The sequence below is a fragment of the Ailuropoda melanoleuca genome, chromosome 1 (assembly GCF_002007445.2).
Source record: "Ailuropoda melanoleuca isolate Jingjing chromosome 1, ASM200744v2, whole genome shotgun sequence".
Classification (NCBI taxonomy): Eukaryota; Metazoa; Chordata; class Mammalia; order Carnivora; family Ursidae; genus Ailuropoda; species Ailuropoda melanoleuca.
The window spans coordinates 194,151,649-194,178,420 of record NC_048218.1 but is presented as its reverse complement, the minus strand read 5'-3'; the positions used below and the strand labels follow the sequence as shown (position 1 = coordinate 194,178,420).

The 26,772-nt window shown below is 44.3% G+C and overlaps 1 protein-coding gene across 3 annotated transcripts in view; it reads right to left on the bottom strand.

Annotated features, from left to right (window-relative positions):
• The window catches only part of LRGUK (leucine rich repeats and guanylate kinase domain containing), a 108,318-nt gene that overhangs the window by 29,468 nt on the left and 52,078 nt on the right, over positions 1-26,772 (bottom strand). The window contains exons 12-16 of one of the 3 annotated variants that reach the window (XM_034672340.1): positions 21,845-21,941; positions 18,208-18,321; positions 15,613-15,814; positions 14,905-15,000; positions 8,521-8,922 (exon numbers count right to left, since the gene is read on the bottom strand). In XM_034672340.1, the coding sequence (XP_034528231.1) occupies positions 8,521-8,922; positions 14,905-15,000; positions 15,613-15,814; positions 18,208-18,321; positions 21,845-21,941 (911 nt within the window). Of the gene's footprint in view, positions 1-5,487; positions 8,923-14,904; positions 15,001-15,612; positions 15,815-18,207; positions 18,322-21,844; positions 21,942-26,772 lie in introns of those variants that run through there. The other 2 variants (XM_034672337.1, XM_002922630.4) reach the window with 2 other exon arrangements.

Genomic DNA, 26,772 nt, shown 5'->3' with positions numbered 1-26,772 from the left:
AGAATGAGGCACAAAAAAAATGTTTCTTTCCATTGAACTTCACACTGAAACCTTCTCAGTACAGCTGAACTAATGGGCTCAATACTGGTACCTGCACTTAGAATGTCCTAATTAGAACATACCACAGGGGTGCCTGGCTGGCTTAGTCAGTAGAACATGTGACTCTTGATCTCAGGGTTGTGAGTTCGAGCCCCACACTGGGTGTAGAGATTACTTAAAAATAAATACATAAATAAACTTAAAAATAAAGCATGTAACAATAGTACCCTGAATTTCTTTTTTTTTTTTAAATGGATGAGTTTATCATGAAGTAGTTAATTGACACTTTGAAGAAGATATAGGACAGGCGAATTTCAGCACTGGAAACTTGACACATAAGATCTGCATATGTACAACACTCGGGCAAGAGAAAGGAGAAGCAGGAAATAGGAAAGAAACGTTCAGGGAGCTTGGATACACACGAAAGCCTTCTTCTCCTTTAAGAAGCATGTTTGATAATGAGGCTGGTGATGAGACTTCCAGCCAATCCCACACTCCCACCTCTGGCAAGCGCAAGGGGCTTCCTAAGGGCTCATCCTTCCAGAACAGCGTTTTCAAAGATGTTACTTCATTGGTCAATTCCTCTAGAAAGACTTTTTTTTTTGGGGGGGGGTGTCTTTCTTCACTTTTTCTTTTCCGTGAAAACGGAGTGTCTTTAGGATTGGGTAGCCTGTAGAAGCCAGTCTTGGTCTCTCCCCACCGCAAAAGGAAAACAGAACGCCCACTATCTGGTGGGTGATTTCTGAGTTAAAGAACTTGACAGCACTTACTATCTAAACAATTTGAAATGCAGAATATAAATAGCTTTGACTTTATCAATAAAGAAATAACAATAGTAAAAACAATAGCTAGCATTTATTGAGCATGTACTATGTGCCAGGTGCCATGACAAGCCTTTCGTGTGTGTATCACAAGTAAACGTTATAATAACCCTAGAGCTGACGTTTCCCCAACTCCCTTGTCCAAGCCGCGACGCCGCACGTGAATGCCCACGAAACAATCTCTTGAACTCAGTAACATGTTGTTCGGCTACAACTCCTTCCAACATTATTCTAATTCTGTTTAAGCTCCTTAATTAGATCAAGGTTGTGAAAGCTTTTAAAAGGATTTTCAGAGAAGACCGTCCTATTTGCCAAATATTTCTACCTAGTTTGAACAGTTGGTAAATCCAATTAATGATAAAATGCTACGTTTAAATTTTTTTTTTTTGCTGCTTATGTGTTAACACTAACACTCATATACACACTTACTGTGTGTCAGACATTGTCTTTCAATTTATTAACTCAAACTCATTTACTCCTCACAGTAATCTTGAGGTAGGTTATTGTCTCTACGTGAGAACTCTGTAACTTGCCCAAGGTCACACAGCTAGACTGTGCTAGTACTGGAATTTCCAATGATTATTTTGACTGTTAGTGTTATTTGAAATTATGAATTTCTCAGGTTACAAACTTAAAAAAAAAAAGCCTCCAGCTTTTGCTAATCGTGCCCGCACTCTCATAATCACCTCGGAGATGAAAGATTTGCTGGTCTGACATTATTTACCTATCATCAACACAAAGAAATAGTGAGGCTCTTCTTATCCTCTTTTCTGAACGCCTGGTCAATTTAAAAAAAAAAAGCGATTTCTAGAATTATGTCTTTCAGATTGAACTAAGCAATTAATTAAATTCATTTATGAACGTACTGTGCTAGACCCTATATAAATAGCGTAATTATCGAAAGTGGAATTTGGAGGATCTTTTATGTTAACAAGATGATTTCAGGGTTGTCATGGAGCAAAAGGAAAGCGAGTCAGCTAAGTACTTAGTGCTGAAAACAATACAGATCAAGATACTTTTCGAAGTGTTTTTTTTTTCCCTTTACATAAGAACTTATTTTTATGCCTAAGAATTTTAGACATGTCTTCTCTGGAGCCCTAATACTGACAAAGAGCGTAACTGCCAATCCATTGGATCCTCACTATTGTCCCAGAAAGGAATTCAGCATAAATCATGTCGACCCATCGCATTTCACACGAAGCCACCAGGGCAGGGACACATCCAGTAAGCAGGCCTCTACGAACAGCACCAGAGCAAAGCTCCAGAGAGCTCAGCGCAAGGGTTTTCAAACTGCAGGCTGCAAACTCAACTGTGAAATCCATTTAGTAGGTTATAACCAGCACTTTTAAAAATTAGGATTAAGTAGAACAGAAAACATCAGGGTGTATCACTGTAGTAAGGTGGTTTTCTATTTCTGTCTCCTACGTGCGTCTGTGTAGGTCATGATATTGTAAAACGTATTCCTAGTTATGGATTTTGGGTCTGAAAGTTTGAAAGCCACTGTTCTAATGAGTCCTCAGTGATGCGATTTTCTGGTACTAAGCTCTATTTTCAATTAAATAGACTGCTGGATTCTTCATAAGTAGGCCAGGAGAGCCAGTGGTAATACATGGATCATATCATAAAAGGAACCTTACATTTTATCCAGCCCCACTAATCGCCCGGCATATGGAGGCTTCTTGTAAGATTCCCAGTACAGAGCATGTTTGTTCCTTTGTACATGACTTCCAACTTTTAGAAAGTTCCTCATTAAGCCAAATTGAAATAGAACATAAGGCTGCCCTTTCACAGGACAGATTTTCACATATGTGAATTTGATTCTATGTAACCTCTTCCAAATAAACACAGGTTCCTCGTAGAAAACTTGGAAAATACTAAAAAGCATAAATGAGAAAAATTGTTCATAATCCGACAACCCAGAACTCACAACTGGAACCATACGGGCTCTACCTCCTTAACCTGTTTTCTCCTAAATACGTAACAAATATTGTCCTCTTCCCTATATTCTCCTACAACGTGATTATCATGGCAACGTAGCATTCTAGCAGATGGCTATACCATAACTTTTCCATAACTTATTTTTAAAACCCCCTTGGGTTGGCTATATTTTTTCCAGATTTTATTATAAAGACATTAATGGGAACATCCTTCTATGTCAAATACTTGTGATAGGCGTAGATTAGAATTACTAGGTTAAAGATAGGCAAAGTTTAAAGGCTCTGACAGGTATTGTACAACTGTCCCCCCAAAAGTTGTGCCAACTTACTTTCTCAATGATGGCACAGGAAGTGTGTTTACCCTTAACTTCACCAAGAATAGGCATTAATTTGCTTTCTATCTTTGCCAGTTTGGTACCCCCCACAATCTAATCCATTTTAGTTAGTGAAAGCTAAATCCTTTTTGACCTCTATTTTGGCCATTTTTCTCTCCTCTTTTGTGAATTACCTGATCATGTCCTTTGTCCAATTCTCTTTTGGGGCTTGAAAATAACCGATTTAGCTCTCTAAATATTTGAAGAAGGCTCTTATGCCCAGTGGAACTATTATCTCTGTTGATTTCAATACTAGCTGCCAGACTTCCTTTAAAAAGCTAAAGATCATATTAGCTAATAGAGGAGCTAAAGCCTGCGATGTTTTTTGCTTTCCCATAAGATCACTTTGCTGAGGAATACAGCAAATGGAAGTGATATGAACTTTGTAAACATAGATGGAAAATGACAATTCTTATAAAGCTAAAAAGCAGAAGTCCCCATTACACCGAGAAAATCAATAATAGCAGTAAAATCCTCCCACCACAGAGAGGAGTCAATGATCTTTGCTACTCCCTTCCTTGGACTACAAACAAAATGTCGCCCAGTTGCACTGAACCTAGGACCTTTTTATCAAAACACAAACTTTATACCATCACGAACCCCCAGGAAGGGAGAGACAGCTTCCTCTAAGTCAAACAAAGGGACTACTTACTTCCCTTTAAAGCCCTAATAAAAATGCAACCCCAAATGCCTTAAGGAGCCTCAGAATCAGTTGACAGAGGACGAAACCAAGTATTTTTCTAAAGTTCTCACCTAAGTGAGGTATCGGTGCCTCTGAAATGCCCCATTCACGGCTCATAAAACAATGGGTGGTTATCCTTATTTTCTTCCTTTCTTTCACATCTGTCATTCCCCCCTCACGTGTCCAATCCAGATACTTCCTGAATCTGTCCATTCCTGCCACAGTGCCTTATTTCAGGCCCTTACCATCTTGTTAGGACTATTGTAATAGCTTCCCAACCATCCTTCCTACCCCTGTACTGACTACCTTAAATTTATCCTCCATACCAACTCCAGACACGTGCCTCTAATAAAAATTTATTCAACGGCTCCCCATTGTTAGAAGATCAAGTTTCCAAACTCGTTATTAGCATAGCACAAAACGCCCTTTGGATCTACTGACACCTACAGCTCTCCTGACATTTGGGTCCTTAGAAGAAATCCTGTGCCTGCTCAAACTGCCGCGCTTCGGTATATGCGGTTCCCTCTTCGAAGAAACCTTCCCTCTCTCCCCTCATTCTGATGTTGCAACCTGGATGACGTGGCTGAAAGAGGACCTCCTCTTGGAATGTTTTCTGATCAATTCTCCTATCCCAGGCTGGATCCAGTACCCTTCCTTGGTACCCTTATGACACTCTGGAAAAGTTAATAAATGGGTTTGCTTGTCTATTTGATGTTAAACCTGGCCCAGTGTGCTGTAGTGCTTCCAGCTGCCCCACTCACATGGTGTGGTAATGAACTGTCTTACCGGGCTCCCTGGATAAAAGAGAGAGCTCCTGGCACATCCTCATCATCTCGCTACGTACGTCTAGCAACCAGCACAGTGCCTGGCACATAGGAGATGCTCAACTGATGCTAGTTGGATGACTGAACTAACTCCATAAAAGTTATGATATGTTAAAAAAAATTCACCTTATTACCGTCATCTTCGACAAACCAGATAAATCAAAGGGTAATTACTGGCATAACATAGGCTCTTCATTTTACAAGAGGATTCCTGCATCCTGGATTTTAAAAATGTCCATTTCTTTAACTGAACTTGAAATAATAGCTTTAGGTATACATACATACAATTTCACGGACACATACCTTTCGTATATGATAAAATCCATTTATACAGGCATTTAGTCTTCAATTTTTTCTATTTTTAAAATACAAGATGCCAAGCACAGTTTCTGATGCTGCTATATACATAATAAGCATTCAATAAATACCTGTAACTTTCTAAGAGCCACATCTTGGGTTGGCTGCTTTGCTCACAACTACTGCCTTCCGGGAATGCGGTCGCCGTATACTTGAGGAGGGGGCCCAATGGTTACGTGTATGGGATCCTGTCCCTGGCCAGAGTAGATTAGTTTAAGAATGAGCACTTGACCCAAGCCAGGCCAATCAGTATCTTTCCCCCAATTTTTTTTTTAAAGATTTTATTTATTTATTCAACAGAGATAGAGACAGCCATCGAGAGAGGGAACACAAGCAGGGGGAGTGGGAGAGGAAGAAGCAGGCTCATAGCAGAGGAGCCTGATGTGGGGCTCGATCCCATAACGCCGGGATCACGCCCTGAGCCGAAGGCAGACGCTTAACCGCTGTGTCACCCAGGCGCCCCTCCCCCAATTTTTATTTTAGGATTAAGGTACATATAAATTAATCCCTTTCTAGTAGTGGCAGCTGCCAGATGTAAAACCAGATGTTAAGACTTGAGAGGTATTGGTGGCCATGTTCCCTGCCTTGTGCAGAAACTTCTATGTAGTCCCTCTGAATCAAAGAGAAAGAGCCACCACCGAGAAAGAAACAGAGAAATGACCAGAGTCCAGTTGATGACAGAAGATAGTGGGGATGATGAGAGTCTGGGTTATGTTCAATAACTGGTCCCCTGTCTGAGGCTCTGCTGCACCTTTGCCCTCCCCACAGTTTGGTCGTGGGAAATAGCCCACTCCCTTCTTGTAGATTCCCGGAAGCTGGCTCAGGTTGGACCCCGGTAACTTGTCAGCAAAGGAAATCCTGATGGCGTGAATCGATAAAGGAAAACTGATTCCCCTCAATCTTCTCCCCACTAACCCTTTTCACTCGTTCAGCCAGGTGGTTTGGCATAATGAAGGCATGGGCTAATTTACATTAGGTCCCTATTCAGAGAGAGAAGGAAGGTATTCACTTTGAAATACATTTTGAGCAAAAGTAAGTTTCAGGTCATACAGGCCAACGCAAATCCCAAGCACCCATCAATCACAGCGTCACGTTTGCAAGGAACTTATCCTCTGCCCTTCAAAAGACTCCCATAAATTAACTGTGGGTCTGGAACCTTTGTGGGAGTGACCAAGACCCAGAAACTGCAAAGGCTTCCTTTCTCAGAGTTCTCCTTCTGGATCCCTCAATAAGGCGAGAGGCGTGCGAGAATTTTCTCATCTAGAAGTGAGTTTTCCTAATGAATTCAACAAAAACAATGGCAATGTGACAGTGCTTCAGCCAGATTTCGAACGCATACAAAATACATACAAGTCGAGACACAGAAGATCCCTGCTGACACCAATCTTTCAGACCAGCTCTAGAGCTGGCAGCGGGAGCTCTGCTTGCTGATGTCTCCCACTCGAGGGGCTGCTCCTCCAGGCTACAATGGCAAACCACAAGAATGTGCACAGACTAGCTGCCTTCTAAGAACCCAATGGCTGGTGCCCCCCCCCATGCTTACGTGGGGTAGCAGAAGGAAGCTGGTATATAGACTCATAGGGCCCTGGCCATCGCTTTCCTTTCTGTGACAGCACTGCCTCCAAGGGGCACAGACGTTAAAGACCCGGTACTCCAGGGGGCCTTAAACCTTGGTGCTCTGACTGCCCCTAGCTCGCAGTCTTCCTTTCCATCTGCCCCGCGCCTCAGCAGACACCTGATTCTGGGGTGCGGCAGAGCTTTTGGCCTTTGGTGCTCCCCCGTGGTTCCGGTTGTGTTTGTCTCTGGCTTGCTGCCTGGAAGCACTGTCCCTTTGGACAGAGCTCTCTCTGCTCTGACTGGTCCCCTTCTGGGCTTGGGTCTCTCTGACAGGCTGCTGGGTGGAGACCTGCTCTGGGGAATCCAAAGCAGTCTCTCTCTTCTGAAATCTTCCCCTTTTATGAGCCTCTTCTCTTCTCCTCAGAGGCTCCCTAGGAGCAGAATCATCTGGTCTTGACTCCGCAGAGGACACCTCGCTCTGGGGAGGTCCCCCGTGCAGGGGCTGACCCTCCTGAGTTGGTTGATCGCCACCGAGGGTAGCTTTATTTTCTTGAGACAATCCTCCAGAATCCTCTCTTTTTAAGGATGGTCCTTTTTTGGACACAGCTACCTTCTGAACCAGGTCATCTGGGGGATGGTTGGCACGGGCCTTTTTTCTGGAAGACTGTACCTTTTCCTGTTTCCCTTCTTGTAACTGGGGATCCTTAGGCAATGGTTCAGTGTGGGGCGGCTCTAGAATTTCTGGTGCGTGGACTTTTCTCTGGTTCCCCTGAGGACTCTGAGGCGGGCTGGGGTTAGGGTGGTCGGGTACCTTTGGGGGAGTCAGCTTACTCTGGGATTCTGGCTGCAAGGCTGTCTGATGGCTTCTAGGCTGTGCCTTTTTCAGATGCCCTGGTCCTTTAGTTGTCTCTCTTTGGATAGGGAGTTTTTTTTTCCTAGCTCCTGTCTGCTGCACTGGCTCTTGGTTTTGGGGTAAGGCCCGCATATCTGAAATCTTGCTGGAGGAGTGGCCTGCTTTTGGAGCTTGCCTTTCCTTTGCAGGCCTTGCATCATGGCGAGGCCCTGTATTCTGAGGCAGCTGCTGTTCAGAGAAGGGAGTGGGAATTTGTGGGAGCTTAACCACCTGAGCCTCCTCTTCCTGGGGCAGATCAGGGGCGGGCTGTGGCGTGGGCTCCTGGATGGGGGGACTGATAAGAGGGAGTTTCACTTCCCTGACCTTTTCTTCCTGGACTTCCTGAGGACTGTGGTCCAGATGGGGGCTCAGATTTTGTGGTGGTTTGGAATGGGGAGGGCTGATGGGAGGAAGTTTACTGGGGTCTCCTTCCTGAGCTAGTGGAGGTCTGGGGGAGGGAGTCACAGTTTGATCTGAGGCTGTTCCTAAAGCTTCCTCCTTGCTGGGTGAGAGGAGTTTGGGCGTGGGCCTCCGACTCTGGAGTGGAGCGAGGACTTGAGGCTGGGGCAGCCTGGTGGGAGCCAGGCGACTTCTGGGAAGCAAAGTCATTGGGTCTTTCCTGTCCTGGGTCTGCTTGAGATCTGTTGAATCCCGAGGATGTGGCAATTCTGGGTAAGGAGTGCTAACCCGAACAAATTCTGCTTTGGGGGTTCCCTCCTCTAGAGGTTGTTGAGAATCTTCTGGAGATGGTCCTGGTGTTTTGGCCCCGTTAGGGCGGGAAGGGTCTCTTGGAGGCTCCAAGTGGGTACTGTTGGGTGGCAGATCAGCTGACTCAGTTTCCTCATCTTGGGTTCTCTGGGGGCTGAGGGATGTTGGGCCAGACTCCTGTGGAGCCTCAGATGGGGGAGGGCCAGCGGAGGTCACCTTGGCCTCCCCTGATTCCTCATCCTGGTCTGGCTGAGGGCTGTGAGCTGGAGGTGGGTCAGAGTGCTGAGAAGGCCCTTGGGAAGGAACGGTGGAAGGCTGCCCTATTTTACCTGCTTTCGCCTCAGATGTCTGGGGCTCACTTTCAGGGAGGTCTGTTGTCATTATTTTTGAAGAAAGATCTGATAGTTGAACGTCCCCTTCCTTCTGGTTTGGGGATAAGTCTTGGGCCTGCTGGGAAATCCCGAGTGCTGATGAGCTGGGCTGTGGAGGAGGCTCAGCACTGGCAGGGCTACTGGGAGAAAGTTCTTCTTGATGGGTTGCTCCCTCCTGAGTCAGCTCTTGGTTCTGGGAGGGGGCTAGGTTCTGATGTTCGGGGACCGGTGCATGAATCTGTATTCCAGAGAGATGCTCTGTTATCTGGCCATCTGCTTGCAGTTTCGCCAAACGCCTTGGGGATGGGACCAGGTGTGCTGGCACCCCAGAGGGGGTCTTCTTGCTAGAGGGAGCTCCTGCTTTAATATAAAAAGAAGTTAGCTAAAAACATCTTAACACATACTATGTAACTAAGTAACTTTAGAAATAACAAAAAAATACCTTTTCCTCTCCTGATGCACACAGGCCCTTGAAAAGAATAAAATTACACATAGAGAAGAATTGTAACCACTCCTTCCCCTCGGGGATACTAGGTGCCTAAATTGCCTTATTTAGTAGAATGTGAAACAATCTTAGTCAATTGAAATCATGAACTTCAGTAAATAATCATACAGAGACTTATTCACAGAACCAAAATGTACATCCAGGTCTGAGTGTGGCAAGAACAATTTTTAAGTGAATGAGATTTGAAATTTCCACAGCTTAGAGAGGTCAGTGCTGCTTTTGATGGTAGAAACTAGAGGACAGAAGTCCCACTTGTTTAATGATAGTCCCACTTGTTTAATGATAGCCCCCTTCAAGAAACTGGGAGCTCTATGAGGAATAATCAGCTTACCAAGGGAAGGGAAGGTACGGGAAATTCCACAGGCACTCACTAAGTCAGTAGGGAATGGAAGGGGGCAAAGAACGGATCCCACGGAAGCATGAGGTGCCACGGCTCAGAAGAGCTGCTCCTAAGGATCCCTCCCCCACCCCCTGGGTCTCTGTCTCTTTTCCCTCCGAGTCTACCCTAGTTTCAGCAATGGCTCTCAGAGGCCACTAGCACGTTAATGCTGCAGAGGGGGACATGTCCTTCGATCACCATGGAGCAAATTCTCCGTGTGATTCTGGTCTCATGGACCAACCATGGACACAATCAACTAGACAGGCACTTGTTCATGAGAAAGGCCCACACGTACTCTGGTGGCCCATATAATATCTTAATCTAGTCCTAAGGACATGGTTCTGAAATGCTGTGGTCACGGGTGGCACGCCAGTGTGGAAGAGCCTTGAAGAAACTAGTCTCAGCCCACTTTGGGGGAGACCTGACGCTCAGAGACTGCAAACCAAGTCAGACCTCCAAGGTGACCCCAGGGTGGTCCATCCCAGAAGTGAACCAGGCTCCCGGCCACTGTCTGTTCTCCTCCACAAAGCAGCATGAGCTTGGGCTCCTCTGAGTCCTCCCTGAACCTCCCTGTCTGGACAGGTACCCTGTGCCTCCAGCTGAACCAGACGTCTCTGGGGAGAGGGTGGGGAAGCGTGGGGACAAGGAAAAGCTTGCCCCCTGGTGGGGTTTCTGAGGGGATGGCCCTGCTCATCATTCCTATCTCCCTAGTTCATGACGGTTACAAATACAAATTTGGTCAAGAAACAAGGTTAAATTAAAATATAAGAACAGTAAAAAGGTCTAGAATAGGCAAATTCATAGAGACAAAAAGCAGATTAGAGGTGACCAGGGGCTAACGGGGAGTTCTTGCTTAATGGGAGTAGAGTTTCTCTGTGGGAGGGATGAAAAGTTTTGGAAACAGGTAGTAGGAATGGTTATGCAACACTGTGAATGTAGTTAACTCCATTAACTACAACGGCATGTAGTTAATGCCATTAAGTTGTACACTTAAAATGGCTAAAATGGCTAATTTTATGGGTTGTTTTTTTAATCATACAAAAAAAGAAATTTAAAAAAATAGAAAGGCATAAGAACAGTGAAACCCAATGCTGAAGGCTCTTTCTATTTGTAAACCCCTGGTTGCCTAGAATCAGACACACAAAGATTTTTTCTCCACTTTTAGAATTCAACAACTTATCATTTGGCAAATGATATCCTGCCCTTTATTAGAGATAAAGGCACCACGTGGGGACTAGTAAATTGCTCCATTTCTCCCTATTTGACTCATCATCACCATCATCATTTTCCTCTATCATTAGTCAGATATAAATAATGATTTGCAAATATAATTTTATTTTATGATTTCTATAGCAGGAACTCAGGGTGGTAGTTGGACCAGCTTTTTAAAAGCTTTCTTGGGAGCACCAGATAAGTATTCCAGAAGTAGGCTGTAAGAGACACATGGAGGGTAAAGACATCCCTTACACTGAGTTGCGAACAGAGTGAGTTTTTTTCTTATTTCATAAAAACTGCATTGTTTGCTCAGGATTTTTTTAGTCTTCATGCTTTAGAAATGAATATGACCTGCATTGCTATAGGGGAAAAAAAATAAGATCATCCGTACCATGGTTGATAAACATTTTTAATTATTGGTACATCTCAGTATTTTGAGGTCTTATAATCACTCTGTACCTAAAGCTATTATTTCATATGTGCATTTAATGGAAATTCAATTAGTTTCTCCTCTGGTAAAGGTTCGCATTTCTGGGTGCAGGCTGATGGGGCTGCTATAGTCAGAGCTGACAGACTTCAGGCTTACTTTTATGACTTTGTTCTACTTTCATCATTAAGAGTAGAAATTAAAAACTCATTCTCAGTTACAAATTAGCAACATGAAATTACTAAAGATAAAGCTATGCATTATTACTTTAAATATCTAGGAGTACTTCTCAGTTGGCATTGGTACAGGATTCCTGCTTCTGTGAAAACAATGCCATTGACCACCAGGTTTCAGTTCATACTGGAGCCTACCTTACAGGCAGTCTAATCTAATGGGGAAATCCTCAACAAATTCTAGAATGGTCCATAATATTATATGTCATTGCCTTTGTTTTTTAGAAATGGAAGTTCAAAGTGATTTCTCTAATCAAATTAGTGATTATTGGTGAAATTTGGAATACAAAACTAAGGCTTCCTATTTCCAGCTCAATTTTCTAATTGCTCAGACTGTCTTTCATAGACTCTTAAGTATTTTTTATTTCAATTTCTTACCTTGGACAGCTCCATTAAAGGTTAAAAATATTCCACTATGCTGAAATTACTGATCTTCTCTTTTAGGGGTCTCATTTAGATTTACATATGCAACAGAAGTCTTTATGTAAACATACCTGAACTACAGAACTTAAAATCAGAGGGAGCCCAGCTCAGAGTGGAAGCAAAAATTTAAGAGCCAGGCAGGCCTGGGGCGGTGACCCTGCTGGGGCTCTGGTCCCTTTTCGGGAAGTCATGACGTTCATTTTGAGGTGGTTATGGTTGGGCCCTGCTCGCCTGCAGTGAACCTGTGAACATCTGGGCCTGCCCTCTTTGGCATACACTTCACAGCCCTGAAACGCCAAGAGGCCACTGGCTCTACTCTCAAGCCCCTAGAGATCCTTTAAAAGCTTTATTAGTAAGGACTATGCTCGTTAGAATTTTTAAATACTCACTTGAATCATGTCTGGCCTCCGCAAAGCCTCATGGGCAAGTTTATCCTGAAACCATCAACTGAAGACAGTAACGTCCTCCACAGATTGACTACTCAAATAAAATGAGGTGGTTTGGCTTCTTAAGGAAACACATTATCTTCCCAAACACTAAACCTGCCAGGAAAATGGGGGTCTACGGAGGCCAGTGAATTGATGTATTAATTATAAACCCTCCCCTCTCCTTTTTAAAGCTGAGGCTCTATTAGTCAATAACTGTATGACCCAGTTTCAGTTATTCGATGTATTTGAGAGGGATAACACTTTAACAAATTCTATAACTCATACCTTCCATTAAGCAGACAGGCCTAACCTAATGGGTCCAAATAAAGGAAGCTTTATTATACCCTTTAAAACGGGGGTCTGTTTTCCCATGCTCACGTTATCTGGTCTATTAATTTGCCAAATGGCAACTGCACCCAATAGTCAACGTCCTCATGGTCGCAGAATATGGAAGGATGGAGAGCTGGAGCCCGGCTGGCTTAGAGGCAGCGTCCTCCTCAAGCACCATAGCGAAGGACTGACAAACATGCTTCTCTCTCCTCCTCAGACCTGGTCAGGCTCGGGGGACTGACTCACGCTCATCTAACTCCACAAGGGGCTGATTTAAAAGCCAGAACGCCCACTTATTAATTTACAGCGGGAGATGGGCCTGGCTCAGGGATCAGAGCAGGGTGTGCTAACGTAGGAGAGTGCCCCCCACGGGACAGCTCCGCCCGGGGGACCAAATTAAAGATCAGAAGTTGCTGGGTTAGCAAAGACTGAAAGCAAAGAGAGTCAGATTTCCTCACGAGAGACTTCCACCCAGCTACCAAAGCCTCGTGAGACATACTGCACAGCCTGCCAGGCACGGCTTTCTAAAGGACGGATGCCTGACGTGGGGGACAGGAGCAGTGCTGGAGAAACACACGGGCATGCTCCTCACTGAATGTCCCTCCCGTGTAGACTGGGCACAGTCCTCCAGTCCTCCATGAACACCTGTGTGCGCACAGGGCACACTGTCTTCTGGTCGTCTGCAGGCAGTAAGTCATACCCTGGTCACCTGTCTCCTAGAAGACACACATGGGACAGCCTCACTCCGATATCTGTGGGTTGTGAACCAGTTTCACACTGACCTTGTTCCAGAATTCCAAGGGTGCCTGACCTGAAAAAAGTGCGTAAAACTGCAAAAGGGCACCAGCAGTTTGAAATCTGGCAAAATCGTGGCCGGGCCTGCCTCAAGCTGGCCAGGATCCAACCCGGCCAGCGAACTCCTAATTGGGCCAAGAGTCACAAAGGCTGAAGCACACGAACACACAGCGAGCCAGGGTCTCACGGCAACATTTTACAACATGCACTATGTGAAAGCAGTTCAGCCCATTGGGGGCTAGGAGGGGGGGCTTCTTTTTCGTCATTAGGGTGGTAAAAATACACATAACTTAAAGTTTGCCATCTTAGCCATTTTTAAGTGTACAGTTCAGTTGTGCTACGTATATTCACATGGTGTGCCACCAAGCCCACCAAGCCCACGGTTCTTTTCATCTTGTAATCGTGAAACTCTGTAGTTGTTAAGCAACAACACTCCGTTCCTCTCCCTCCCCCAGCCTCTGGCAACCATTCCATTCTTCGGTCCTCAGGAATTTGACTACTCTAGGTTCCTCATAGAAGTGGCATCAGAACAGTATTTGTGTTTTTGTGCCTGGCTTATTTCCCTTAGCAGAATGTTCTCAAGGCTCATCCACGTTGTAGCGTGTGTCAGAATTCCCTTGCTGTTTAGGGCTGAATAATATTCCATTGTATTTAAAAACCACATTTCGTTTATTCATTTGTCTGTTGACATTCGGGTTGCTTCCAGCTCTCAGCTACTGTGAATCGTGCTGCATTCACTGGTGGTCAAGCATCTATGCAAGTCCCTGCTTTCAGTCCTTCTGGGTAGAGACCCTGAGGCACAATTGCTAGATCACGTGGTAATTCTCCTTCTAATTTTTTGAGGAATATTATATTGTTTTCTACCGGAGCTCTACCATTTACCTTCCCAGGTGGATTTGGGGTGAGGTGGGTTGGGGAGAACCTTCTAAACATATCCAAAATACTCAGGTACCCAAATTCTAAGTTAGGGCTTTAGAATTCCTGGATCCCGAGGAGACGCACTGCTCTACAGCCTATGTCGTTTGCTGCACATGCCCCATGAGGCATTAACCCTTCATTAATGGAGAACATAAACTCCATCTAGCAAGACAGTCAATTTCACTTCCGAACAGTGAAGCAGCTTGCCCAAGGGAGCGGGAGGGCCACAGCCTGGCTCATACCCTCTGACCGTGCTCTTCCACTATCCTCTTTAGTACCCCATTTGGAGGACTGTGGCAATGCAAAGAAAAGGAGAAAGAAATCTATTGGATTAAAACAACGCTACATACAAACCTGGCGAGCGGAACGCCAACTTAGCTCCCTAAGGGAGCCAAACTTCTGGAAGGCTGAGTTCTGAACCAGGAGGCTGGACTTTATTTACCATAAACCTCCATGGAGGCACCGGCCAGCATGTCCCTGAAAGATGGTCCTGTGAGTGCCACTAAGGCCACCCAGACAAGGAGAGGGACAGGTCCAGGGGGCTGATTCACGCAGCTCATTTGTGGGGACCATCACACCGGAGGAAGGAGGGGGATTAAAGAGTTAGAACCAGCTTGAGCCTGGTCGATGAGTACCCAAGTAGCAATTCACAGACTTGTTTTCCTGGCACGAAAGGGAGACGGTAGTACCTGCAGCTGGAGCCAAATTCCTGGATGTTTCCTCAGACAATCCGAGGTATTCTCTGATGAGATGACTCAGCTTTCGGTAGGCAACCTCCAGATCATCTACAGTAAATGAGAGAAGGAAATTTAAAGAAACAGAATCATACCAAAATACAATTCGCAACTGTAGGTGATAATTTTCTGAGCTACATCTAATGTTGTGACTATTTGTAGGCAGAATTCTAAGACCCTAATGACCCTTCACCCTCATGTAACTGCCTCTCTTCAGTGTGGGCAGAACCTGTGAACACGAGGGGGTGTTACTCCTGTTAAATGGCAAAAGGGATTTTTGCAAATGTAATGAAGGTTACTCATCAGTTGCGTTTGGGCCACTCAGAAGGGAGACTACACAGGTGGGCCTTACACTTGATCGCCTGAGCCCCATAAAGGAAGCACAAGAGGAAAGCACAAGAGGAAAGCAGAGACTTGAAGCATGAGGAGAATGCAATATGCTGTCACCAGCTTGAAGACAGAAGGGCCACATGCACAGGACCCGGGAGCAGCCTCTAGGACAGAGGGCAACCCCTGGCAGAGAGCCAACAAAAGCAGCAGGGAGACCCCACTCCTACAACCACAAGAAACGGCAGTCAGCCAACGGTTAAGAATGTACATTAGAGCAGATTTCCCCCCAGTGCCCTTATGCTTCAAAAAAAAACTTCACTGAAAGTTACTGACCTGCATTGATGATTGCGTCAAAATATCCTGGAAATTTCTGATTGGTTTCAACATAAAGGTCCACTCTGGAGACAGCAAATTCAATCTCTACACGACTGAATAATCCTTTTCTCCGCAAATATCCCTCATATTTTTCTTTGTTCATGGGCACCACCAGGATATATCGAGGCTCAAAATAAGAAAATTTCAAACTTCTTACACCCTGTTTGTTTAAAGAAAAGGTAATAAATTAGAAACAGAGACACAACTTAGAAATCATGTTGGAGACATCTGACAACATAGGGGTAATAAGTAGTCTTGTATTAAAAGACTTATTTAGATAAGTAGCTATTATTTTCCTGTAAATATCTCAAAGTTGGATTACTTCCCTTTGTTCATCAAATATTGTTATTGGAAATAAAAGAACTACCTTGTTATCCGCTAACCAATTACTCTAATTAACAAGATGGTTAAAAAAGAAAACTGCTAGGGGCACCTGGGTGGCTCAGTGAGTTAGGTGTCTGACTCTTGATTTTGGCTCAGGTCATGATATCAGGATCATGAGATCGAGCCCAGTGCTGGACTCCACACTGGGCATGGGGCCTGCTTGAGATTCTCTCTCCCTCTCTCCCCACTCATGCTCTCTAAAAATTAAAAAAAAAAAAAGAAAGAAATTGTTAGATACAAACAGGTACATTCACAGTAGTGCTGCATCTTTAGTACTGAAAATTTCTTTTTTTTCTTTACTCAGATTTTATTTTTAAGCAATCTCTATACCCAGTGTGGGGCTCGACCTTACAACGCGGAGATCAAGAGTTGCATGCTCTACAGACCCAGGCAGCCAGGCGCCCCACTGAGCAGTAATTTCAAGTCTACATTTCAAAAAGCACCCTTGCAGCTCTAGGAGATAAAAGATGTTACCAGAGAATTAAGGCTCCTCTGTTACCCCTCTGTCATTTCCTTGGGACTAGTCCCATTCCTAAACCAGCCACCTGGTGGGCTGGTTCCTATTACATCTCCCAGCTTCTACCCAGAGCAAGGGACAGCCAGGCTCTGGACAGCCTGCTGCCAGGAGCTCAGGCCGAGAAGCAGGGCTGGGGGGCGGTCTGCGGATCAGGAGGGCTGGGTGGTGACTGCCTGCGGCGCCCCAGCAACTGCAGACCGTGAGCAAATCCCACAACTGCTCCCCGAGCACCAAGTTCCTCATCGCTGAAACTGAAGAGCCCTTTCAAATGACCTCCAAAGCTCCTTCCACCTCGATCCCGCCATCAGTAGTTTAGCTCAACATTCAGAATCTTTGTGTTAAACGTTTGGGGGTAGGGGGCAGGGATGAAATATGGGATCTTTTAAAAAATAATTTCTAGAAGTGTCAATGACTAGAGCAGTTTGGCAAAATGCTTTCACTTGGGAGAATCAGGGACATCTGGCCTGGTTTATAGTCAACCTCTTGGCAATGAGTGGGAGAAAGTTCTCAGGGAGGAGGAAGAAGGCAGAAAAACCAGCCCTCAGAGAACCAGTGGACAGGAAAAAAGTTAAGCACCAGGAGCTGGAGAGTCTCTGCCTTGTCCGAGAAAGATATTTTTTGGGAAAAGGCCCCTTTTTTTTTTGCTTATTAGCGTAGAAACGCAGAAAACCTCCTTAGAGAAGGAAACGCACTCAATTGCAGAAAGATGAGAATTGCAGGATTTTGAAGTTAGAAAGATGACAGAACTGGAAGAAATGTGACCAGTTTCACTGAAGTGAGGCAACACTCCAATCTAAGGAGCCAAAAAGGAATCAGTCTCCTGCTCGGCCCAGTTAGACAGGAAACAGCTTTAAAGAAGTTTCAGAGTCGACAATAAAGGAAATTTTCTTTTCTGTAAGTTTGATCTAACAGAATCATTTTTCTAACTTTTTTTTTCTGACTACAAAACTGTTAGACCGCTCAGTGAAGCTACCTTAAAAACACGATCAATTGTCTTTAGAGATTTCGCATACTTAATAAAGCTATATATTTTTGAAACAAATAAGTAGGATAGTCACGGTTTTGTGCTGGATCTGCATTGGAGAGAAACTTCTGCATATTCTAATTATAGAAGATCACTGGGGAAGATGGGATATGGGGGCAGAGAGGGATATCTCCTAAAATCTGCAAGTCTAAATTGCTCAAAGCAATGGCAACCAGCGAGCAAAGGGAGTCAATGACAGCACAGACCACAGGCCTCCCCTGAAAAATCAGAGAACAAGGCTGCCACACTGAGCTGCCAGGCAGGTCCTGAGGGGCCGGCACACCGCCTCCACTACCTGTGAGAAGGACCTTTACCTAATATCACATTATATAAACAGAGACCATGCCCTAAAAGAAAGGGGATAATTTAGTGATGAAATTAACTTAGAAAGTAAATCCTGAGTAGCACTTTCTTTTCCTAGTATATGAGCGATCAATGTCTTGTATAGTAACTCCTGTCATTGAATAGTACATGTCTGCCCCCCGCCATAGGAACTAGAAGCTTCCCCCTGTGCCTGGCAGTGTGCCACCTGCATTCGTAGCTCCCTCCTCAACCCCAAATATATATATATATGCAGATCACACAAACACACACGCATTAAAGATAAATTGAATGAAAAAACACTTACTTCTATTTCCATGTGAATACAGCTTGCTAAGCCGTCTCTTGCGATACCTTCTATGGTGTCCCTGTTTAATCCATAACTGTGATTACCATAATTAAATGTTAGAATGAATTTCCCCTGAAATTTGAGAAGTACAGAGATTTTCAAATAATAGCTGCCATAATGAAATTTAATGTAAATAAAATTTGATGTCTTACTTTTATATTTTCCCATAAAACTTACAAATATAATAAGGCTGACGATGGGTTTATGAAACTTAGTATCAAAATGTGGTAGAGAAATTTATTCAGAAATCTCAGCTGGCCAAAAAAATGAAGTTTTTGGAGATCTGGTAATCAGCTGACAAAACACGTGGGGAGAGCGAAGGCATGGAAGCTTCTGGGAGAACAGATTGTTTTGCTTATTTACCCGCTTCCTCGCCAAACCTGCAGCATCAACTGTCATCACTGAGAAAGCCAAACTGATAGCCCGCCCTTTGCCTCGGCCATGTTGGCTATGCTGGCAGACCAGGTACCCCAGAAAAAGCGCCCATTCTCGAAAGCCTTGCTTTCCCAGATAAGCCTGAAGGCCATGAATTATAGGGACATCCGAAAACCTTTGCATCCTGAGATAAGCTATGAAAAACAGACCCAATTCTGTTTTTCCTTATAAAACTCAGCTTTTTATTGACACTGCCCCAAGTGTTTTTCAACAGAATTGCTGCGTGCCCTATCATCACTGGAGGTTTAAATACTGCCTTCTATCTACGTTCTGGAAGTCCAGTTCTTCCCAAAGCTGTACTCCCTTGCAAAATGGTCCAAATTAAAATATGCCTCTCAAAATTGACCTTTGCTTCAACAATGTTATATTTATTAAGCTACTAGGTCTCATCTACACTGGAAAGCTGATGACAAAAGAAGGAATAAAAATATGGACGATCTTGGCAACTGGGGCTCCTCATGCAGGGGATTTTGAAAGAAATGATGAAATGAAAACCTGCACCACTGAATCCCATCGAAGGGCGGCATCGTCATTAAGAACAGTGGCTGTTAGGAGTCCTTTATGCTACTTCTGTCTGCTGGCCCCAGACATTCTGGAGATTTGGGAATGGGGGACAGGCTATTTGTTGGGGGGGGAGTGGTGGAAGTCCATGAGACACGGAATATCTGTTGTGGTGGCGTGGGTCTCTAGTGAACGTGTCTGCTATGAATGATGAGGAAAAGCCACACACCTCATAATCCAAAGAAGTGTATATCATGCATTCGAAAAGTTCAAAACTCAATAAAAAATATCCTAATATTTTACGCCTTCAATGCCATACCTTCTTTGTTCTTTGTAGCAAATACTAGGACATCTGCTCTTCAGATCTATATTGCATCTATATAGGTAGATAAGATACTGAATCTCCCATCAGGTATATACTTTATCTTGTTTACTGTGACTCATCCTGTTTTCAAAATGGATTTTTTTTTTTTTGGAGTTAGGGGAGGGGCAGAGGGCAAAAAGAATCTTAAGCAGGCTCCATGCCCAGTGTGGAGCCTGACACAGGGCTCAATCTCACAACCCAGAGATCATGACCTAAGTCGAAATCAGAGTTGAACATTTAACCAACCCAACCACCCAGGCGCCCCTCAAAATGTACTCTTGAATCACATTTCAGATATACACTATGCATTTGTTTACTTGTGTGTACAAGGGCCTCCCTCTGTGGATCCCAAAAATATTTTCCGGAAGACTGCAGAGCTGGGAGGAATGTGGCATTGTACTTTTATATATAACACAGGATTTGTTAACTTTTTTTTTTTCTTTTTTAAGAATTGAGATTAAGTGGTCCTCCAGCTTTTGGCTGGGGATATACTCCTTTCACGTCTTCCTGGCTTGCAGATTTCTTAGTAAACAGCAATAATCATATTTCAGAAGCCTCCAGGTCTGTGATCTTATTTCCATAAGAGACGAAGAATATCTTCAGGGAAGTGACTGCATTTATGTCCTTAAAAAGGTTCGTGTGTCTGTAGGCATGTGGTGGGGTGGTGATGAGGGGTGGAGGAGTGGATGGTTGTGACTGTCCACAGGAGGTGTCCAGGGCCTGGGTATGCCAGGGTAGTCTGACAAGGTGGGGTGGCAGGCTGTCTGGGTGGGTGTTCCGGGGAGGAGGGTTGTATATACAGAAGGCTGAGTGTGTTGGTGTGACTGGCAAAGCTGACAATGTGTCATGAATTATAACCTCTAGGTCTGCCTCTTCGTGAAACAGTCTCAAGCTTGCTTTAAGGAAAAAGAGCTCAGAAGCAACATTCGAGTTGAAGAAAATGACATTATACTGAAGTAATATACGTTAGCAGAAGCAGTAAAAACGAGTACTACTCTTTTTTTGTAGAAGGAGTCAAACTGTGGAACCAAATATGGAGTGTAAGTACAGCGATTTCTTAGACTAGGAATTGAACCAGACTTAGTTACTACCAGTACGATAAGGTATGGAACGTCAGGGGAGCATATGGGATACTGAGAACAGATGAACTGAACCAAGAAAAAATGCCTCAGACTCTAACAAGAGAAATTAACATGAAATTTGGGAACTAGCTATCTTTCAACCCAAAGTGTCCTAAAGGAATCCTTCTTACTAATATCAAGATAATGCTTCTTATCTCTAGTAAGGCTTTTAGGAATATAAAATCCCAAGTACTCTTGATACATTCAAATGAACTACCAAAACACAGCCCTAGGAGAAAAGATTATAAAGAATCTCCAAGATGTTCTTTTGACAAGGTTAGAGGGGAAACAGCCTAGGGATAACAGGACTCACTCACTTGGGTTTCTCTGTGAATGCAAGAGAAAACATGCACTGTGTATAAAGTTGGCCATTCAAAATTAAGTTCGTAGAAACTGCAGATCCCGTGCTTAACTATATGACAGTTACCTGCACTGCTGTATAACGTGGAAGGTTAAGGCTACGTATGCGTCTAGGACACGCCAACTGAATGAGACACACCATGATGGAATGATGCCTAGGGCCACAACGGTTAGAAAACACCAGTGATGGGGCACCTGGGTGGCTCTGTCGGTGGAGCATCCAACTCTTGGTTTCAGCTCAGGTCATGAACTCAGGGTCCTGAGATCGAGCCCCACATCAGGCTCTGCACCCAGCGTGGAGTCTGTTTGTCCCTCTCCCTCTGCTCCTCCCCCTGCGCGCTCTCTCTCTCTCCCTCTGTCTCTCTCATAAATAAAATCTTAGAAGAAGGAGAAGAAGAAAGCACCAGTGATAGCAAACAGGAGTGGTTTCTGGACAGAACACTCCAACACCAAGGGAGACTCGATCCATAAGCTTCGCACGTCAGATCTGGTCTGTGAGAATTGCCTGTCTTGAGTAAAGTCTGATTCATAACAGCAGCACGTGATAAACACAGATCACGAGAACTTCTGGTACTTCCATTTTCTTAAAACGTCTATTCATTCAGCTTTATTGAAAATTCATAATATTCTCTCCAAGATCCCAAAATAAAGCTGCGTGTCAGCAAGGATGTATACATGGCTTAAGGAAAAAACCACCCAAGAAGAACACTTCTCTCGCAACAAACACATTTTTCTCTGTTATCACTAGTTCCTAATACTGCTACCAAGCAGCGTGTATTCCTTGTGTAATACAAACAAAGGAGAACGTTCTTACCATGCTTAGCATTTCGTCAAACACTTCCTGAGAGATGAAATGATAATCGACTCGATCCCCTTCTCCAAAGTAAGGTGGTCTTGTGGTGTGGCAGGCCCTGAAAACACAGTAGGTAACTGGTCTACTTCCAGCAGCTTGAGATTCAAAATGGAAAAGGTAAAAGTAGGTTTTGAAGAAGCTAAAATTGATCCATGAGTCATGAACTACGAAGTACCATCGTTGTGAAAACGCTGTGGTTTTGAGGTGCTAGACTACATTCAGCTGCTATACTCTACCGGGATTATACAAATTTGGGATTATCCGCACCGAATTTCTTTCGACACACTGCTGTTGATCGCCTCTAAACCACCTCCCCCGCTGTCACACACGCCGACTTCAGTTCATTACTCATGTATTTCCACCCCAGAGTTTTCGTGTCCTCTCTGCTCTGTGGGCATTTCCCCACGCCCCTCCTCATCCCTCACCTGGCTGGCCCACCTGTCTTCCAGGACTCAAGTTAAGTGCCCCCACTCTCCTCCCCCTTGCCCAAAAGCCCCTCTTGACCCCTACTGCTGATTATGCGCCTCTTCTTAACATGCTCATAGACTCAGTGCCTACCATTGATTGCATCCCAGTGCCTTGCTCGGGACCTCATCTCCCCAGTGCTGCCAGTGCTTCCCATGAGCCTCCCATGGGAAACCATGAATGGAGTTCTCAGCTCAACCAGAGAGGCCCTTTCGGATCACTGTCTGCGATGACACCCCCTCCCCATCCCCACGCCCCCACTTACTCTCTATCACCAAAACTGCCTTGCTTTATCCACATATCTGGTTTCTCCCTGTCTTCCCCAGCAGGACGTATGACTCTTGAGGAGAGGACTTTATCTTGTTTATCTTACTTGCTGCTGCATTCCCCACGCCTGGCCCCCATGTAGGCAGTCGCTAGTTATCTATAACATGAACCAGTAAATGACAACTGTGAGGGGGACAACAGGCGTGACCAACTCCATTTGGTGGAGGACAATGAACATGGCTTGTCTAAGGCCACAGAGCAGACCGGTATCAGTCCCAGAAACAGCCAGTGGGGTCCCAACTAGCCCACGACTCTCGATTTCATACCATTCTGACTTCCTAGCGTTAAGTTCTGGAAATGCAATGCAAACTGATCTTTGTGTTATCCTGTGGTTTTAAAGGAGAAGATGAGAACAGCTAGACATCTGACATGTTACTTCATTCCTTCCTCACAAAAAACCATGAGGCGAGTATTGCCGTTTCCCTTTTCCAGATGATGAAACTGAGGCAGAGCAACTAAGAAAGGTGACTAAGTAGCAAAGCCAGGACGACTCCGCGTCGGGTCCTTTACTGTCGCACCAAGAGGGTAGAGTCGCAACCTCGAAAGCCCCTCCGTTAGAGTCCATTTTTTATAATTCATACCGCTGTTCCCCTTCCATTATCATCAGGAATTAATTAGACTAAATTTTAAGGTCTTAACATTACATTTAAATTATAGACCCAGGAAGGAGAGTATATTCTAAGAAAAGACTGTCAAAACACTGTGCTATTTGTTTTGTTGTGTGAATACACTGGCATTTCTTCACACACCTTGGCAGGGCCCTGGGACCCTCTGTCTACTGGTGTCCTTGACAGGTGGGAAAGATAAATCAGCGACTTGGCATCCTGTGGTGTATGCCCTTAGCCTAGCCTTTACGCGTGGCGCTGGATTTGCATTTTTCAACAAAGGAATTGAGCGGCAGGAATTTTTTCAGAATTTCTAAAAGGAAGACAAAGGAAAGAAGTAACCTGAAGCTTCTAGGCAGGTAAATAAAGAGAAGGCTTCAGTGAGGTGGAGAATGAGGATGACAGCCTGTATCCACCGCAGAACCTTCTATTATGAAGGACCTAAGATGACCTGTGGGCTTTTGAATCCTGTCATCCAATTCCCACATGCAGAAATGTTCACTGTGGAGCACGATGCCCAAATGCAAACATCTTAAAAAGGAAATACTGCACAGTGAAAGCAGAGTTTCACTAAACTCAGAAAAAAATGACGCCAAATTTTAGACAAAGAAACCGACTTGGGCCAATATCTTCGGTGTCCTTCTCCCTGGTCTCAATACAATTCCATTTGTAATAAGATTTCCACGAGTTTATATATTTACTAATTAATTTACTAGTTAAGTCATGGTTTGCAATGGGAGCCACACCAGAGAAGTGAGTGAGAGATGAACGCCAGACTACAACACGGGGCCTGAGAGTCTAAGAGTGAGCTTAGACATTCGAAAGGCCCGTTCTGGGCCAGCTGTCCTGGAGGATCCTAACAAATTCAGTCCGTGGAGAAGAGATGATCAGGCAGGGAAGGAATCCGCAAGGTCAGACCAAACAATGGAATGGCAACATATTCAGGGAAATAGGAAGAAGAGATGTCTGAGAAGAGCTAGCAGTAGAAATCTTTTCAGTTTGATTCAGAAGCATGCAGGTTTAGAAGCTCAGTTCTGGACCGGATTGCCTCAGGAAATAACAAATTTCTTGTTCCTGCAAATATTTAGGCGGAGGTTTGGCTGTGAGCACATCTAAATTCAAGCACGTGTTGGGATGAGCACTGGGTGTTATACGCAACTAATGAATCGTTGACCACTACATCCAAAACTAATGATGTACTGTATGCTGGCTGATTGAACATAATAAAAAAAAATTCAATCACATGGGAAAAATAAATAAATAAAAATAAAATAAATAAAAAATAAATTTATGCACACGATAGCATGCCATATTGGTCAGTAGGCGAACTCTTTCAAAGGCTAGCCCCAAAAGCCCAGGTCTTCCTAGGGCATTCGGTAGGAAAATTAAATTGGTCCTAACCCTCAATGCAAATAGTTGTCAATTAACTGCTGGGCCTTTAAAGAGATTCAACACCTAAGATTCCAGCACCAGGCCCGAGTATCCCATTCCAGGAAGCCATTGTCCTGTCCACTTTCCAGTAATGACACGCTGCTTTCTAACTCATGCCATCGTGAGCAGTGACTGTACCCCAGCTGGTCCCCCTGTCTCCAGTCTTCCCTCCCCCACCCTCTGCCGAGCAGCCCACAGGGCGCACTTTCTGGAACGCAGCCGTCACAGGAGTGCTTACAAATCCCTTATGCTCAGACTCCTGTCTATGTCTCCGGTCTTATGTTCTGCCATCTCCCTGCATACTTCAAGTACTCCAGGCTGTCCTTGCAGCTCATCAAACATGCCTGTCCTCCTTCCCTCCTGGAAGGCTCTCCCGCTCAAGTTCCATATCCCACATGTCTCCCACATCTTCTATCCCAGAGGCTCTTTACTCCCCTCATCACAGCACCCATCAAACTATCCTGTTAGCCAGCACTGACCTGCCTGAATCCCATACTAGATGGTAAGCTCCCAGGACAAGCCCCACATGTGTTCTACAGTCCCCGCTAGCAGGCGGCCAGTGCTCAGTGAACACTGATGAGATGAACAAAGGAACCGCTTTACTGGTTTGTCACATCTGGATAACAGACATTAGATTAGGCTGCATTAAGGTAGGTGGAGCTCATCCATCTTATTTAGCTTAAGAGCTGTGGTCTTTTACTGTACTGTACTATCGTACTACAAGTAAAGATGTTTAGTCGTCAACAGCAAGAAAAAGGTTATAAAAATAGAGACTGCTGTAAAATGGAGATCTCAGAAAGAAGAATCAAGTTTTTCTTTCATGACTATTCAGATCACCCTCGAGGCCTTAAATCTGGAAGGCGGACAGGTATACCGGCATTGTTTTATGTTTCTCTCCTCAGTCATTACTCTGCTGGGGAGCCACTGATTTGTGGGGTAATATTAAGGTTGGAAATAGATTTTGAAGGCAGTAAATTTCTATCTCCACGTAGAACGAATACAGGTAAAGAAAGAACCACCAACCTATTTCTCAAAACCAAGAACAAATAGAAAAATGAAAATCTACAACAAGAACATGTCTCAGCCATCCCAGTACTGGTGAGCCCACCATGTTATGCTTTTAATACAGACAGAACTGGGTATACAACTTAGTGCGTTAGAGGCCCATTGAAAGTCTCAGTTGTGGGGCAATGTCATTTAAAAAGGAAGACAGAATACCAGGAGAAAAGGAAACAGACGGGAAAGACAAGATGCAAGCAAAGGGCAGAGAAAGCGCCTTTGTAAATACTTGTATGTTTCATGATGAAACTGTTTTCACGCCTTTTCTCCCCTATTTAATTAAAAATCAATAAAAATTGTGTTGGATAAAGAATTAAAAAATGCACACTAGACCAATGACTGGACTCTGAGGACATGCTTTGGTTTTATCATTTGTGTTAAGTAGAAAGTTGCGGCACATAAAGCAGCACTACCTTAGCTTCTCCACAGGTGAAATTACTAGCTAGCTAATGTCTTCTTTTTTATCCAATGATATGATCTTTGATCCACGCCTTGACGGAATTTTTAGAATGATGTGCCAGTGAGCAAGTCCTGATCTCTGCTTCCACGAGGATGCCAATGACCGGAGGGACAATGCTTCGGAGCCTGCGAGGGTGAGCGAGCGTGTACTTGGTAGCAAGGCAGTGAGGGAGCGTCTTTCCACACTTGCCACTAACTCCATCCGGAGGAGAAAGCAAGCAGTAGCAGCAGTAACACTGTAGGCACGAAGCTAGTTTTAAGGTTTTGGTTTTGCTGCCTTATGCCTCCACATAAACGATACACGACACTAATTAATTAATCTGAATTCCCCCACTAGATTACAAATTTCATTAAGGCAAGGACATTATCAATCTTGTTCTCACTGTATCTTCAGGGCTTAGCACATGGGAGGAATTCAACAAATATTTATTGAACGAATTGGTAAACGAATGAATCCATCCATCTCTCCATATACCCATCAGTGGCAGTTGTGGGAAATCACCTTTGTTTCTTATCACAGTGATTTCCCACGAAATGTGGCAT